This window comes from Acomys russatus, chromosome 24 (assembly GCF_903995435.1).
Source record: "Acomys russatus chromosome 24, mAcoRus1.1, whole genome shotgun sequence".
In the NCBI taxonomy this organism is placed as follows: Eukaryota; Metazoa; Chordata; class Mammalia; order Rodentia; family Muridae; genus Acomys; species Acomys russatus.
This window is the reverse complement of record NC_067160.1, coordinates 53,081,318-53,098,292: the sequence shown is the minus strand read 5'-3', so window position 1 is coordinate 53,098,292 and position 16,975 is coordinate 53,081,318. Positions and strand designations below refer to the sequence as shown.

General features: G+C 50.6%; 1 protein-coding gene across 2 annotated transcripts; it reads left to right on the top strand.

Annotated features, from left to right (window-relative positions):
* LOC127207142 (cip1-interacting zinc finger protein-like) lies at window positions 1–16,228 on the top strand. Of its 2 annotated transcripts, none has more exons than XM_051166488.1 (16): window positions 1–161; window positions 384–499; window positions 1,888–1,959; window positions 3,648–3,868; window positions 8,227–8,305; window positions 8,420–8,516; window positions 9,043–9,563; window positions 9,951–10,072; window positions 10,585–10,782; window positions 11,926–12,050; window positions 13,477–13,564; window positions 13,952–14,065; window positions 14,197–14,358; window positions 15,305–15,374; window positions 15,514–15,635; window positions 15,921–16,228. In XM_051166488.1, exons 1-16 carry the CDS (start codon window positions 16–18, stop codon window positions 16,137–16,139), a joined length of 2,472 nt encoding a protein of 823 aa, XP_051022445.1. In that variant the 5' UTR covers window positions 1–15; the 3' UTR covers window positions 16,140–16,228. The 2 variants fall into 2 exon arrangements, with proteins under 2 accessions (XP_051022445.1, XP_051022444.1); XM_051166487.1 differs by having other exon boundaries at window positions 8,212–8,305; window positions 15,921–16,227.
* The last annotated feature ends 747 nt before the right edge of the window (window positions 16,229–16,975 follow it).

Here is a 16,975-nt window from a genome sequence, read left to right as displayed (position 1 = left end):
CTTCCCTCAGCCACCATGTTCAACCAGCAGCTCCAGCAGCAGCAGCAGCAGCAGCAGTTGCAGCAGCTGCAGCTCCAGCAGCAGCAGCAACAGTTACTGCAACTTCAACAGCTGCTCCAACAACCCCCACCGCAGGCGTCCTTGCCCATGCCTGTCAGCCGGTGAGTTTCCCACTTGGGAGAATGGAGGCTGTGGTCTGACATTTACACTCATGTTTTGGAGCCCGTCTCCCAGGGCATCCTCGTTTGAATATTAAATATCATCAGTTTCCACCTGGGAGAGGGTCCTCCATCTTGCCACTGAGAGGGAGAGAATGGAGATGAGAGGTCTCCAGGTGATTGGCTTTCCCAGCAACTCTCTGACACCCCGATGCCATCACACAGGGCCCTCCCTCAGCAGTCATCCCCGCAGCAGCTACTGAACCTCCAGGGCCTCCAATCGACCTCCCTGCTCAATGGCTCCATGCTGCAAAGAGCTTTGCTACTGCAGCAGTTGCAAGGTATGGCAATTCCCAGCAGCCCCCAGTCTCGTCCTATCCCACTCAGTCTTACCAAAGCACACAGTGGCCCCGAGAGCATCCTTACAAATAAATCCACAGGCTACTCTGCTCGCCATTCCCTACTCTGCTGACAGCTGTAAGGGGAAGCACACCATTAACATTACCCCCTCTACACATGAAAACAATGGCAATCCAAGGCCCAGAAGAGGGATCCTGTGCCCATAAGTCACAACACAGGCAGAGGCTGGCTGTCACTTGGCAGCCCTTCAAGCTGACTTTCAAATGATGCATGGATAACTGGGGAGGGAGAAATCCCAGAGCAGGTCACATAGGTACACATATACGCCACCGTTTCTCATGCCACTTAAAAGTTATGCTTGTCATAGTGACGATAACGTGTCAAAATAGAAAAACAACAACAAACCAAGGGAGCTAGAGAGATGGCTCAGTGGTTAAGAATGCTTGCTGCTCTTCCAGAGGGCCCAAGTTAGGGTCCAACACTCACGTGGGAGGGGGGCAACTCATAACGCCTGTAAGTCCAGCTCCAGGGGATCTGTCACCCTCCAATACAGCACAAACCCATACCTAAACATATACATGGAAATTAAAATGTAAAATAAGTCCTAAAAAATAAAGTCATTGAAAACATACAAAAACCTCAGAGGTAGGAAAACATTCACACATTTCTGGGTGAAAGTCATAAGCCAATATTTTGGTATATTTCTTTTTTTTTTTCTAGGAAGAAGCTTGGGCAGTTTGGTATAATTATTATAATTAATACAAAAAGAAGGGTCTGTGCCTTGTTTTTATTTTGTATTTTGCAGTTCTAGAATTTTTGTTTGTTTGTTGTTTGTTTGAGACAGGGTCTTACTCTGTAGCCCTGGCTGGCTTAAACTCAGGCTGTAGACCAGGCTGACTTCAAACTCAGCAATCTGCCTGCCTCTGCCTCCCTAGTGTTGAAATTAAAGGCATGCGCCATTATATTTGGCCTTGCTTTGAGACAAGGTCTCACTTGGTACCCCAGACTATCTGAGACTTAGTATGTAAGCCAGGGTGCTCTTGCACCCCATCTTCCTACCTCACCCTCTAAGGACTGGTATTATAGGCGTGAGCTGCCACAGCCAGCCAGTGTTCTGGTTCAATGCAGGTTATTTGTGATAGCTTTTAATTTTTCACTGGAGGAGTGTGCCCGTATGGAAACCTCAATTATCTGTTTCTTTTTCTCTCCCCCTTTATCTTTTTCTCTTTTCTGTCCTAAACACCAGTGGAATGAACGTAACATCTGAGGCTCTTTTCTCACATTAGATTCCCAACATAGAAGGACTGTGTCGGGGGATGGATATTTGATTGATGGCTTTTGATAAGTATTGCCAAATTACTTTCCTAAGGACTGGACCAGTTTGCAATGCCACCAGCCATGTATGACAGTGCCAGCCTCACCATGCCTACGGCAGCATTGGGTATTCTATGCTTTTTTAAAAAAATATATACCTATATAAATGTATATGTGCATATAATTTACTAACTTGGTTTGCAAAGGCTAAAGCGGTGTCTCGGATGTCTTAATTCACATTTCCATGTGCTCAGTGCAGCTAAAATCTCTTTGCACTTACCTATTTGCATTTGCGTTCATTTTGTGACATGTGTCCATGCTCTCTGTCCATTTCTGTTTGAGGGCATTCGTCTTCTGTCTTACTGCTTGGGGCGCTGGACTGCTCCCTGGACTGTGTCTGTGCTTCTGCTGTCCCTGTCTGTCATTCACTAATGCATGCCTTTGAGTCCTCATGTGCCCGATGAGAGGAGGGGGAGCTGGTTTGCTCAGAGTGCAAGAGGCAGTGCTGTAGAGTCACGACTTGAACTCAGCTCTCAGCACAACTGACCTATGCCTTTAAGCTCGGGCTGCACCTCCCCTCCCCACATTGCCCCGGAATCTGGGCATGGGTGCCAATTCTTTTACGCTCTCAGCCTTCCCTGGGTAAAAAGAGCTGAGTCGGAGGCAATGTAGCAGGAAATAAGATGGCTGGTCCTAGGATAGAGTTCTCTAGTGACATAGACATCAGGGAAGGCCTCCTGGAGGGGACATAGGAAAGACTTAAAGGGAGGCCTGGAGGATGCTGGGAAGTGGTGGAGCATCACAGCCTCCACAGAGGGCACAGCAGGTTCAAAAGCCCAGAAACAGGGCGATTGAAGGACTGCGTAGGGACCTGTCCCTAGAGCACCACGTAAGGCCTGTGAGGAGGTGGGCGGGGCCAGGCCTTGCTTTAAAAGGAACAGGGAACTATAGACGGCTTTTGGCAGGGATGAGGTCAGAATGTAGCTTTAGTTCCAGCGAGGGATGAAGTGTTTGCAGGAGAGGGAAGGCCTGGTTAGAAAGGCACATGGGTGGTAGAGCTGCTGGGACCTGGTGATGTTCTGGTGTGGACAGTAGTTTAAGGAGGAGTGACAGAGCTAGCAGGTGTCCCACAGAGATCCTGGGCGAGCACTTTCTCTGTTTTGTGTCGATATTTGGTCAGCTATAGAAATAGCTACGTCTTCCTGGTACCTGGCAGGCTGGAGGGCTGATGCAGTGAAAAGAGTGCCTAGCACACCAAGAAGAGATTTGATGCCTTATGAGCATGTACCAGGGGACGAGGTCCCCCTCAGTCATAGTCATAGGGGAGGGGAGTAAGGGGAAAATGGGAGGGAGGGGGGAATGGGAGGATACAAGGGATGGGATAACAGTTGAGGTGTAATATGAATAAATTAATAAAATAAAAAAAACTTTAAAAAAAAAAAAAAGAGTGCCTAGCTCAGCACCATGGCCTTCCCTCTCATTGATAAAGAGAAGCTGGTCGGGGGGTGCTGACCTGTCACTTGCTGGTTCTCCTGTGGCCCTGTGCTGGTTTTCTCGTACACCTAAGGGCCTTAGAGCATATCTGAGGGCTAGCTAAGGCAGCTCACACACCCAGATAGAGCAGAAACCCTGCTCCGAGTCTTTTCTCACTAGTGCCCACAGTGGGCCTCATCTTGGCTTTACCGTCCCTCTGCTGCCCTGGGTAAGAAAGTCCCCTTGGAAATTATCTTTGATATTCCCATGATATTTAGGGGGGGGCCCCGAATCCCTGGTATAAAAGTCTTGATCCCTCTTCTCACCTCTCCTTCCCCACAGGCAACCTCCGCGCTTACAACATGACAGCCCCAAGCCTAGCAGCTCCCAGCCTTACACCACCCCAGATGGTCACCCCAAATCTACAACAGTTCTTTCCGCAGGCTACTCGCCAGTCCCTGCTGGGCCCTCCTCCTGGTGGGGTCCCCATGAATCCTTCTCAGGTCAACCACTCAGGGAGGAAACAGGCCAGAAACCCCTCTTCCATCACCCCCAGTCACAAGGTGAGTAATGCTTTGAATGGAGTGGTGGTCAGAGTGGGTCAAGGGTTAACCCGGCGTCAGCCCAGCTCCATGCGCTCTGGCTCGCCTTGGCCTTCGGGCAGGTCATGCTCCCTCAGCATCTAGCATCTCCCGAACTTGAGATGCCTCCATGCTCTTGATGTGGCTTTAGCCGTAGCATAATACTATCACTATTATCTATGTACTATTTTCTCTCTTAAACAAGTTTTTTTAATTACTTGATTCTTATCACGTGTGCCAAGGTGGACACATGGAGGTCGGAGAACAGCTTGTATGGGCCAGTTTTCTCCTTCCACCCTATGGGTCCTAGGAACAGAACTTGGGTTTTTAGTTTTGGTGCCAAACTCCTTTACCTGGTGAACCATCTCTCTGTCCCTTAATGATATTTCTTTACATCAGCAATGTCTAGTAGAAATAAAACGAGTCATGTATCTGATTTTTAAAAAATTTTTAAAAGATTTATTTATTATTTATACAGCATTCTGCCTGCATGTACACCTACAGGCCAGAAGGGAACACCAGATCTCATTATAGATGGTTGTGAGCCACCATGTGGTTGCTGGGAATTGAACTCAGGACCTTTGGAAGAGCAGCCGGTGCTCTTAACCTCTGAGCCATCTCTCCAGCCCTGATTTAAAAATTTTGATAACCATATTAAAAAGATAAAAAGGTCAAACTAGGCTGGATGTGGTGGCGTATGCCTCTAATCCCAGCACTTGGGAGGCAGAGGCAGGCGGATCACTGTGAGTTCAAGGCCAGCCTGGTCTACAAAGGGAGTCCAGGACAGCCAAGGTTACACAGAGAAACCCTGTCTTGAAAAACATAAAACAAAAAACAACAACAAAAAAAAGAGAGACCAAAAAGGTCTAGCTATAATGACTGGCACCCATAACCCCAAACCTTGAGAAGTTGTGGTTGGTAGATTGTTGTAGTACATTCCAGATCATTCTGAGCTATGTAGAAAGACCTTCAGATTTCAAAAATAAAATTAAAAGGAGCGCATAAAGTTAGTTTTACTGCCGGGTGTAGTAATATACACCTATAACCCAGCACTCTGGAGATGGCACAAGAGGGTCACAGGGTCAAGGCCATTCTCAGCTACATAGTGAGTTCCAGTCAAACAAAAAATGAATACAATGAAATAAACTTACTCCTGGGCAGGGTAGCACATACCTTGTCTTTGTTTTTTTGAGACAGGGTCTCTCTGTGTGTAGCCTTGCCTGTCCTGGACTCACTTTGTAGACCAGGCTGGCCTGGTGGCACACACCTTTAATCCCAGCACTCAGGGAGGCAGAGGCAGGTGGATCGCTGTGAGTTCAAGGCCAGCCTGGTCTACAGAGCGAGTCCAGAACAGCCAAGACTACACAGAGAAAGCCTGTCTGGAACAACTAAAAGAAAGAAAGAAACAGAGAGAGAGAGAGAGAGAACTGTTTTATTCCCTTTTCTTGCTGATTGATTGACTAATGATTGTTTTTTAAAAGACAAGCCCTTATTTCCCAATCTTTTTTTTTTTAAAGATAGGAAAGTAGGATTTATTTATTTATTTATTTATTTATTTATTTATTTATTTATTATGTATACAGTGTTCTGCCTGCATGTACATCTGCAGGCCAGAAGAGGGCATCAGATCACATTACAGATGGTTGTGAGCCACCATGTGGTTGCTGGGAATTGAACTCAGGACCTTTGGAAGAGCAGGCAGTGCTCTTAACCTCTGAGCCATCTCTCCAGCCTCTATTTCCCAATCTTTAAGCACATCTGTACCCCCTATGCAGCCCATCCTGGTCTCAAATTTCTTGGCTGAATTGATCCTCCTGCCTCAGACTCCCAAGGCCCTCAAATTACCAGTATGTTTCACCATGCCCCATTTTGTTTAAAAAACAAACAAACAAACAAAACCCACTACATCTTCAGTGTCTAATGTGTCACTTAAGCTTCCATCTTAATGGAGACTCCATGTTTCAAGGGTTTGCCTGTGACTGATGGTCATTATGTGGGACAGGTGGCTTTGAATGTTTCCTTTAAGGCAGGAGGTGTGGCTCAGTGGTACAGTGCAGCCTGGGGTACTGGAGGCTCTGGGTTCTGCAGACAATAAGGAGGCATTACATCAGCACCTAAAGGTTTCAAAACCCAGACGGTGGTTGCGCACGCCTTTAATCCCAGTACTCGGGAGGCAGAGGAAGGCGGATCACAGGGAGTTCAAGGCCAGCCTGGTCTACAAAGTGAGTCCAGGACAGCCAAGACTACACAGAGAAACCCTGTCTTGAAAAAACAAACAAACAAATAAATAAATAAATGTTTCAAAAATGTGCTATGGTGGTGCCTGCCTTTAATCCCAGCACTTGGGAGGCAGAGGTGGATCTCTGTGAGCTCGAGACCAGCCTGGTCTACAGAGAGAGTTCCAGTACAGCTAGAGCTGTTACACAGAGAAACCCTGTCTCAAAACAAACAAACAAACAAAAAGTGCCATCCGCATCCTCAGACACACACACACACACACACACACACACACACACACACACACACACACTGGCACACCGTAGTCTTGGCCTGCCTGTGCTGTTTTATATATAGGAAAACTACAGCTGACCGACTGGAGTGGTGAGGTAGGCACAGAGTCTGGAACTCTGACTCCCTGTGTCTTCCCAGGGAACAGCTAGGTGTTCCTAAAGGGCCTAAAGTGCTGACTGTGGGGTATAGATGTGTCTCCCACCAGGACTAGAGGCCATAGCAGGAAGTAGGGTGGTACCTGGGGGCTTCCCAAGCTGCCCAGAAAGTGGGTGGAACCCTATACCTACTGTAGGTTGCTGGTCAGCAGTGCAAATGTGGCATCCAGCCTGGCCCTTCTGTGGGTCTCGGGTGTGTATGTGGAAGAGATATTAATGCAATAACATGAAAAGCTGTTTATTGAGACAGGGTTTTTTGTTTGTTTGTTTGTTTTAGTTTTCGAGACAGGGTTTCTCTGTGTAGCCTTGGCTGTCCTGGACTCGCTTTGTAGACCAGGCTGGCCTTGAACTCACAGCAATCTGCCTGCCTTTGCCTCCCGAGTGCTGGGATGCTTAGCTGAAAGCAATTTATTAAGACTGGAAATTAGTGAGACCCTCTCCTAAAGCCAGCAGCAAAACCCAGGAAATGCCACTAAAAGGGTCTAGACCTAGCCTGTGGTTAGAAGCTCTCTGCAAGAGGCTTTGAGGCTCTAGTTGAAGGCTGGGGGCGGGAGGAGGCTGGGGGCTTGGCCAGAGAGAGGCCAGCAAGGATGCCCTGAGACAGGCTAAAGGTAGGAGGAAGGCTGGGTTCAGAGGCGGGAGAGAGAGGCAGAGGGCCAGGATTTGAAAGTGGGAGGAGTGGCCAGCGCCTGGCTCGAGCTTAGGAGAGTTCCAGGACTAGGAGGCCCTGGGAGGGTTTAAACCAAAGGCTTTCCCTGGCTGCTTAATGGAACAGGGGGTGGGGCGTCTAGGATGACCAATGGAGCCAAGAGAGTTTGTTGTGCCTCCCCAGCCAAGATCCAAATAGCAGTCAGGAATCTAGCCGGACACCTCAGACAATGACTCTTGAGGTGTTTCATGTCGTTTGCCCTCCATGCCTTCAGCCAGGCCCCTTCAGTCTCTTGAGATGCAAACCTTGTCTTCTGAGACAAGGTTTCTCTATGTAGCCCTGGCTGTCCTGGAACTCACTCTGTAGATCAGGTTGGTCTTGAACTCATGGAGATCCGCCTGCCTCTCCCTCCCAAGTGCTGGGATTAAAGGTGTGCGCCCCTACTGCCTGGTAGTGACAGTCTTTCATGAGCAGGAGGGTGTTTGCAAGTGACATGGAAGTTAAAAATGCTTTCTGCGTGACCCCACCCCCCAAAAATGGTTTCTGCTCTGCCTGCTCTTCGAGAGGTCATGAGTTCAATTCTCCAACCACATGGTGGCTCCATCTATACAGCACTCACATACATTAAATTAAAAAATCAATCTTTTTTTTTTTTTTTTTTTGGTTTTTTGAGACAGGGTTTCTCTGTGTAGCCTTAGCTGTCCTGGACTTGCTTTGTACACCAGGCTGGCCTCGAACTCACAGAGATCCACCTGCCTCCCGAGTGCTGGAATTACCACACCTGCAGATAAGTAAATCTTAAAAAAAAAAAAAAATTGGTTTCTGAAGCTAGGTTATGGATGCTCACATCTGTAGTCTCAGTACTCAGGGGCAGAGACAGGCAGATCTCTGAGTTCAAGGCCAGCCTGGTCTACAGAGTAAGTTCCAAGATAGCCAGGGCTACACAGAGAAACCCTGTCTTGAACATTGCACGCCCCACCGCAAAAAATATGGTTTCTAAAAAGAAGCAGGATTCTTCTTCCCAGACGGTGCCTCTGGAAGACAGGGAAGACCCCACAGAGGAGTCTGAGGAAGCCGCAGAGCTCCAGATGGACACATATGAAGGTGAGACAAGGGCTGCTGTCCTGTACAAGCCACCCCAGGGCAGGGGAGGTCTTGGTGGTGAGGGAGCCAGGGCCATCTTCTGGAGCTGAATTTCCTCACCTGCCGCCATTGCAGACCCAGATTCAGTAGTCTGCCCGGACGGCATGGCGAGTGACCCTCCAGAGCCTGAGCCCTTTGAGGCATTGGAACCACCTTCCAAGATGTCGAAGAGGTCAGTGGTGCTGGCCACGTGTTGGGGCTCAGAGACCTGGAATTCACGCCCTTAAAGTTAGGCCTCGGTCTCACCTTAGGGAGGGTCAGATTCACTTCTGAGTTTACCTGGGGGTGAGCCATGTGGAAGCTGGGCTGGGCAGCTAGGAGGAAGGGGTCCTTGCAGAGCACACAGATGGTGGCAGGTTTATAAGGCTAATTCAAAACGCGTTGCAAGGTGGAGGTGGGCAGTTAATGCCCCTGAGTGTCTTTAGGTGAGACAGGCCCGGGCAGCTTCAGAGCTCCCCAGATCCGCATTGTAAGTAGAGCTGGGACTGGGAGCTGTGTCATAGGCCTCCGAAGACAGAGCTTTGATCTTCTTTGATCTGCTTGTTTTTGCTTTTGGTTTTTTTAACCTGGGACTCACTATGTTGACCAGGCTGGCCTCAAACTCTCAAGAGCTCTGCCTGCCTCTTCCTCCTTAGGGCTAGGATCAAAGGCATAGAACACCTCAACTGGCTATTTGAATATGTTTGGATCTTTTCTAGCTCAGAGGAGTCCACAGAGAAAGGCCCTACAGGGCAGCCACAAGCCAAGGTCCAGCCTCAGATCCAGATGACCGCCCCAAAGCAGACACAGACCCCAAATCGGCTGCCTGAGCCACCAGGTGCCCTGGTGCTGCCCCGTCTCCAGCCACAGGTTCTGCAGAGCCAGGTGCTGCCAAAGCTGCAGAAGCAGGCACAGACACAGACGTCTCCAGAGCACTTAGCACCAGAGCAGAGTCAGGTACAGCCACAGGTACAGCCACAGGAGACAGACTCACAGCAGCAAGCTCAGGCACGGAGCCAGCCTCAGCTCCCGTGGCAGGTACAACCGCAGAAGCAGGCCCAGACACAGACACATCCGCAGGTGTCTGAGCAAGCACAGCCCCAGGAGCAGATATCAGAGAAGACCCAGGAGGAGCCTCAGACCTGGCCACAGGAGTCAGTATCCCCACCAGCACAAGTGGCAGCTCTGGCCTGTGCCATGGAACCACAGCCATCATCTAACACTGCAGAAGCTGGTAGAGGTGGGAGAGGGAGAGGAGGGAGGGAAGAAGAGAAGAGGGAGGGGATGGGGGATGGCGGGGTGGGGGGGAGCAAGAGCGTGCAAGCTTGGACTCTCCGAGAGATCCAACACTATCGAACCCTTCATTCTCCCATCCGGCACTGTCTAGTCCTGCCTGGGGATTAGGCCTGGAGTCCAGATCTGGGACCATCCCCATCTTGACCTCAGGGTCATGGCTGTGGACAGGGAAGGCAGCGTGGGGATTGGGCCTGGAGTCCAGATCTGGGACCATCCCCATCTTGACCTCAGGGTCATGGCTGTGGACAGGGAAGGCAGCTTTTGGATCTAGATCTTTCTGGACCCCAAATGGTAGACACACTTCGGGAAAGAAACATATGTGTCATTTCAGGCCCAGAGGAGGCCTTGCCAGAACCAGAAAGTGCTCAGGGCCATGAAGACGTGAGCCAGGAGGCATCAGCTGGTGGCCTGGATGTGGGAGAATGTGAAAAAAGAGCAAGAGAGATGCTTGGGGTGTGTACAAGTATCCTTGTAGGATTCAGGTCCCAACTCTATAACAAAACTTTAAAGCAACCTCTGTTTCCTTGGATCTCAGTGTCTGCATCCATCACGTGAGTGGTGGCATGGGTTAGACTTTAGAATTAAGCAGAGCTAGGTCGGGAGGGGTGGTGTACATCTTCAATCTAGCCCTGTGGAGGCAGAGGCAAGCTGATGTCTTCGAGTTTCAGGCTAGCCTGGTCTACATAGTGAGATATATATTTGATCTAGGTTCAAACCCTGGCTACTGTACTCTCTGTGTAGTTTTGGGAAATCATATAAGAACATACCCTTTAATCCCAGCACTCGGGAGGCAGAGGCAGGTGGATTGCTTTGAGTTCAAGGCCAGCCTGGTCTACAAAGTGAGTCCAGGACAGCCAAGGCTACACAGAGAAACCCTGTCTTGAAACCACCCCCCACCCCCAGAAAAGAAGCATACCCTAACCATACCCAGATGGTATGAACTCTTGTCTTTGCATCCACTGTAGATATGGGGGGCTGGGAGCTCCCTGAAGGTCACCATCCTGCAGAGCAGCAACAGCCGGGCTTTCAACACCACACCTGTCACATCTGGACCTCGCCCTGGGGACTCTACCTCTACTGCCCCTGCCCTTGCCAGCACACCCTCCAAGCAGACCCTCCAGTTCTTCTGTTATATCTGCAAGGCCAGCTGCAGCAGCCAGCAGGTACCCAGGGCTGGCAGAGTAGGAGGCCTGGGCCTTCCGGGCTTGCCTTTCCTACACTGCCAAGTGGCTGTACATCTGCTTAGACGTATTTCCTGACCACCTGGTCTTTTTAGGGTCAAGCAAAAACTGGTTCAAATTGGCTGTGAGCCATTATGGTCTCCAGAAGTAAATTCCACTCTTGGCGCTTTTCCTCTTGTGTTCAGTGAGGACAGCCAAGAACTTACCTCACCACACGTCTTAGGACTCAGCAGTTGACATTGAAGGTCTGGGCCCAGGTCTGGCTCAAGCGAGTGCAGCACTAATAGCAATAGTAGTCTTGCTGGGCTATTTCTAGTCACTTGGGAGGCTGAGGCAGGAGGCTCGTGAGGTTAAGGGCAACCTGGTTGACTTAGTGAGAGCCTTTCTCAAAATAAAAAGAAGGAAAGTGCAGCTGTGAGAAGCAGAATAAACAAATGAATAGTGGTCTTGGCTGGGACTATCTGTTGCTCCCAGCTACAGGGGGTTGAAACTGGAAGATCACGTGAGTATGTGAATTTCAGATCAACCTGGGCAAAATAGCAAGAACTCAGTATCTATCTTTAAATTAAAAACAAACACATGGGAAAAAAGATTGTTTATTTTCATTTTATGTGTATAAGTATTTGGCCCATATGTCCACATGGGCCCATTGCACACAGCCAGAAGAAGGCATCGGATCCCCTGGAGTTACACACGGTTGTGAGCCACTGTATAGGTACTGAGAATCGAACTCAGGACTTCTGGAAGAGCAGCCAGTGCCCTTAACCTCTGAGCCATTTCTCCAGCTCCCCCCAGTTTCTTTTAATGCTCTTATATTATTACCAGTAGCCATTGCTACCTCTGTGACTATGGCCCTTGTCCAAACAGGGCCATGTAGAGCCATGTTCCTTCTCATTGAAGTACTCAGAGAAACGGAGGTGTATCCCTCTATGCCTCAGTTTACCATCCGTGCCCTGGCCCATACTAAGCTGTATAAGATAATGCCAGTTGTAGTGGCTCACGCTGGTAAGACATGCAGAAGAAACGGAGTCAGGAGGATCAGAGATGAGGGTGGCCATGACGTCTGGCGTGGTCCTCCCCTCGGCTGCAGCTCATGAGCTCACTTCTGGCTCATTCATGCCACAGGAGTTCCAGGATCACATGTCAGAGGCTCCTCACCAGCAGCGGCTTGGGGAAATGCAACACTCGAGCCAGACCTGCCTGCTGTCCCTGCTGCCCGTGCCTCGGGACATCCTGGAGAGAGAGGCTGAGTAAGTAGGGGCTGGCAGGGGTCTATGTGGTTCAGGCAGGCCAGGAGTTCAACATTGTCCTGCACGCCATTAACTCTAACCTTGGTCCTCAGTTTCTCCTGAGTATAAAATGCCTTGATGAGGCCGGGTGTGGTGACACACGCCTTTAATCACAGCACTTGGCAGGCAGAGGCAGGCGGATCGCTGTGAGTTTGAGGCCAGCCTGGTCTACAAAGTGAGTCTAGGACAGCCAAGGCTACACAGAGAAACCCTGTCTTAGGAAGAAAATAAAATGCCTTGATGAGGGGGTGTAGTGACAGTGCCCTAAGGTTCCTCTCAGTTAAGAGCAGTGTGACACTCCTGTGGAAGGGAAGAGGGTTATAATACAGAGCCCTGCTCCTCCGGTCTGCGTGCTGGCCCCAACCTTAGAGGCAGAACAGTAAGGATCGGGTCATCTTGTGCCCTGGGGTTAGGCATTCCCTGGTCCCTCCTTCCTTCATCACGGGATGTGATTGGTCTGAAATGGCTACCCTGGACTCTGGAACTAGCACTTGGTATGGGAAGGCTCGGCAGGAAGCTGTAAGAGCTGCCAGGCCGCAGTGGGGTGTCTGCCACAAGCCTGCAGAGCTGGGAAGTGTCACTGGAGAAAGCTGAACTGTATAGATTTGGGCACTGGAAGATACAAGCTATGTCTCCTGGGGCAGCTGCCGCAGTACTTGCCAGAGCTCCCAGCCTCTTAAGAGAATCAAGCCTCCCAATTGCAGAGTGTGGACAGCAAAGCCAGATGTGGTGACACCCACAATCCCAGCACTTTAGGGGGCTGAGACAGAGGGATCAGGAGTTTAGGCCCGGGCTGGAAAGATGGCTCAGAGGTTAAGAGCACTGTCTGCTCTTCTAGAGGTCCTGAGTTCAAGTCTCAGTATCTACACGGTGGCTCACAAACATCTATAATGAGATCTGGTGCCCTCTTCTGGTATGCAGGCACACATGCAGCAGAATACTGTTATGTGTAATAAATAAATAAATAAATAAATAGATAAATAAATAAATAAATAAATCTTTAAGAAGAGAATTAGTTAGTTTAGGGCCAGCTCCATAGTAAGATCTCAGAGGTGACTTACTCAGAATTAGAGTGACCTGGCTGAAGACAAATGAAGCCCTTTCTGGGGTGCAGCTGTCTTGAGTCAGTGGTCAGAAGTTCTACTGAGGACAAGGAGATGGCAGGGACTCTTGGCCGCTCTGCTTTTTTGCCTGGCAGACAGGGAGCGCGTGTCTGTCAGCTCTCACTTAGCAGAGTCAGGGACCCTACTCTGTCCTTCATCTTCTTGGTACTGTGACTAGGCCCCGCCCCCTCATTGCAGGTGTGTGCTTCTGAGCCACACCCAGTTTCCCTTCTGTAGCTCTCTAGAATAAAGCTTCATGCCCTGCTTGTTTTTACGGTATTCAGAGATCCTCCACCAAAACGCTGGTGCAATACCTGCCAGGTGTACTACGTGGGAGACCTGATCCAACACCGCAGGACACAGGAGCACAAGGTCTGAGAGCCACCTGTGTGTACCACATCCCAGCCGAGGCGGGGAGGAAGTCTGGAGTGGGAAGTAGGGTCTGTTTTTGTCTCTGTGTGACTGTCACTTGTGTGGCTTCCGGTGAGTCAGTCATGTTCCTCTTCGGGCTTTACTTTGCCCATCTGTTCAGTGTAAGCTATTCAACCCCTTGCCTCTTGGGGTGTCTTTGGCGCAGTCCTATCCTTTCTCCCTTGCCACCTGCTGGCCCATGTAGTGAATAGAAGTGATTTTGCATGTCCCAGTGCAGGGGCAGAGCTGAGCTGGGCCTGCAGCTATGAGAGGCGTGGTTCCATTGGGCCACCGGCTGGGTGGCTTGTACCTGGGGATGCACCACATGACCCGCTTTCCTTCCCCCAGAACGCCAAACAGTCCCTGAGGCCCTTCTGCACCATATGCAGCCGTCATTTCAAGACCCCTCGAAAGTTTGTGGAGCATGTGAAGTCCCAGGGACACAAAGACAAGGCCAAGGAGGTAACCCCAGCTGTCTCAGGACAGTGTGAAGCCTTCCCCGCAAGATCACAGAGCAGGTCCTACAGCCCTCGGGTGTGTGGTGCCTCAGCTGCCCATAGCTGACCTAAGCCCCTCACACATGCCTTGGGCAGCTAAAGACGCTTGAAAAGGAAGTAGCCAGCCCCGAGGAGGACCACTTCATCACGGTGGACGCCGTTGGCTGCTTCGAGAGTGACCAAGAAGAGGACGACGATGATGACAATGAAGAAGAAGAAGAAGAGGAGATCGAGGCTGAGGAGGAATTCTGCAAGCAGGTAGGCGGGGTGGGCTGTAATGGCTCCTGGAGCCCACAGGGGCTCTCCTGCTCCTCGAGGGGCCCAGACACCATGCTGGCATTTGTCGGTCCTAACATGATGCAGTTATGGGCTGTGTCATGTGGCCATGGAAATAAGCACTGAGTGACAGGTGAAATATGCAGGGTCCTTAAAGGCTGGCTGAGATACTGTGAGGGGAAAGGGGGAGGGTTGAGGGAACTGTGTTTAACAGGCACAGAAAGCATGTACAGCAGACTGTCCACAGTCCACGAAGAGGCTTTGTGTAAGATTTTCATGCAGTTACTGACAAAGTAAAAGAAATTCAGGTAGATTAAAGGTGGAGGCAGGGCAGGCAGAGGACTGGAAATTATAGCCCAGTGGTAGAGTCCTTCCTTGCCTAGCACATGCAAAGCCCTAGATTCAATCTTCATTACCTTGGGGAGATGGGGGCATAGAGGCTCTGGCAGGAAGGAGCTGGAGGCAGGAGGATTGAGAGCTCCAACCTCTCTGTGCTATCAAGACTCTGTCTTAAGGGAGGGAAAAAGGATGGACAGATGGCTACGTGGTGAAAAGCATGTGCTACTCTTCCAGGGGACCTGGGTTCAAGTTCCCACACCCATGTCAGGTCACCTGTCACACCACTAGCCTCCTCAGGTACCCACCCACGCCCCCACACATACACACTCAAATGGGTTGAAAACGCAGCCTAAGAGAGGAAGGGCTTCTTTTGGCCTCGGGGAAGGAGCTAACTGGAACCCACAAAGCACACATCAGAAGGACATTTGGGAGGCAGGACCAGCGTGTGCCAAGGCTGAGACAGCCACCCTCAACGACCTGCAAGCTGAGGGCCTGGTCGTGCTCTGGAGACTGTAGCTGGGCTACAGGTCCCTGACTGTGACCAGACAGGGCCTGAAGTACCACCTCTGAGTCCCTACTCTGTCTCCAGATGAGGTCAAAAGATCCATCTTCAGAGGAATGGAAGGGCTCAGAGACTTACAACCCCAACAGGGCATACGGTAAGACCCCAGGCAAGCCCCCAATCTCAGCTGCAAGACTCCAGCCAGGCAGCCCACCCTCTTCTCCCACCTAGAGCAGGTGTGACAACCCACCTGGGGAGGGGCACTTAAGTATGCAGACCCTGGTGTCTGTCCCAAGGTGTGGACTTCCTGGTGCCAGTGATGGGCTATGTCTGCCGCGTCTGTCACAAGTTCTATGACAGCAACTCCAGGTTGCGACTCTCCCACTGCAAGTCCCAGACCCACTTTGAGAACCTGCAGGTGAGTGGTAGTCTGATTGCCCTGCCCAGGGGCACAGCCTCTGTCCATGCTGATGGGTATGGCCAGCAGCTAGGTGCTATTTTACCAAGCTAGTTCCCAAGCTCACTCCCACAGTAGGGAGAGACTCAGGCTTGGCTCTCCATTTGCGTGCCTGCATGTGTTGGGAGGCTCGGGCTATGGTGAGGGTTACTCCAGAGACTATAAATAGTTTTGGCCCAAGTTGAGAAGCAGCTGATAGCCAGGAGTACCCTAGGCTAGGCCTAACTTGAAAACTTTTGTATCCAGAAATATAAAGAAGCCAAGAACCCCAGCCCGGCTACCCGGCCCATGAGCCGCAAGTGTGCAATCAATGCTCGCAATGCCTTGACCGCCCTGTTCACCTCTAGCAGTGGCGGTGCCCACCAGCCTAGCCCCCCAGACACAGCGAAAATACAGAGCAAGGTAAAGCCTGGATCCCACAGCCCCCCTCCTCCGCTTCGGCGCTCAACTCGCCTCAAAACCTGATAGCGGGAGCTCTGGCCACCTAGGATCTGCTAATGCTCTCTGGGTATCTGTGTGGAAATGTTCACGTGGTTGGTGTTTTCACTCAAAAATGCAATAAAATGTAGCCAGGTGTGGTGGTGCACGCCTTTAATCCCAGCACTCGGGAGGCAGAGGCAGGCGGATTGCTTTGAGTTCGAGGCCAGCCTGGACTACAAAGTGAGTTCCAGGACAGCCAAGGCTACACAGAGAAAAAGCAATAAAGAGTCAGTCGTTTGACTGTGGAGTCCCCACCAGCACTGTGTCAGGGTGGGTAGGGGAGGGGCACCTGATCTCTCCGGACAGTGTGGTAGAGGACCAGGGAAGCCAAAGTCAAGCTCCCTGAGATTCATGGGCTCTGGGCTAGGACTACAAGGCACGTCCCCTCACGGAGCCTCTGTTCCCCTCTTAGTGTATCAGGGCTAGGAAGGACATGGGTGAAAATCCTTATACCTAGTGACTCTAGCAGAAGGTCTTGCTCCTACCCCCAAGTTGTAGATGAAAAAAAAAAAACAGAGGCCTTAGCAGGGTCACATGACTTGCCAATAGTCACAGACTGGCAAACAGCCGGGACTTAACACTAGACATGAGTTCTGTGCCCTTGTGTTGGTCTCTAACCCGCTGCATCTCACAAAAGCCAAAGTCAGGCATGGAGTTAGGATTAGGGGTGTCCTCGCAGCTCTTAGTTCACCAAGAGGGCAAGGCCCTCTTAACCCAGAGACAGATCAGCAGCGAAGGGGCCCATTCTTAGCTCTGCTGGAGGTAAGGCAGCCTGGCTCAGATAGTGCCAGCTGGGAAGACTGAGGCTACAAGTGGAAGGT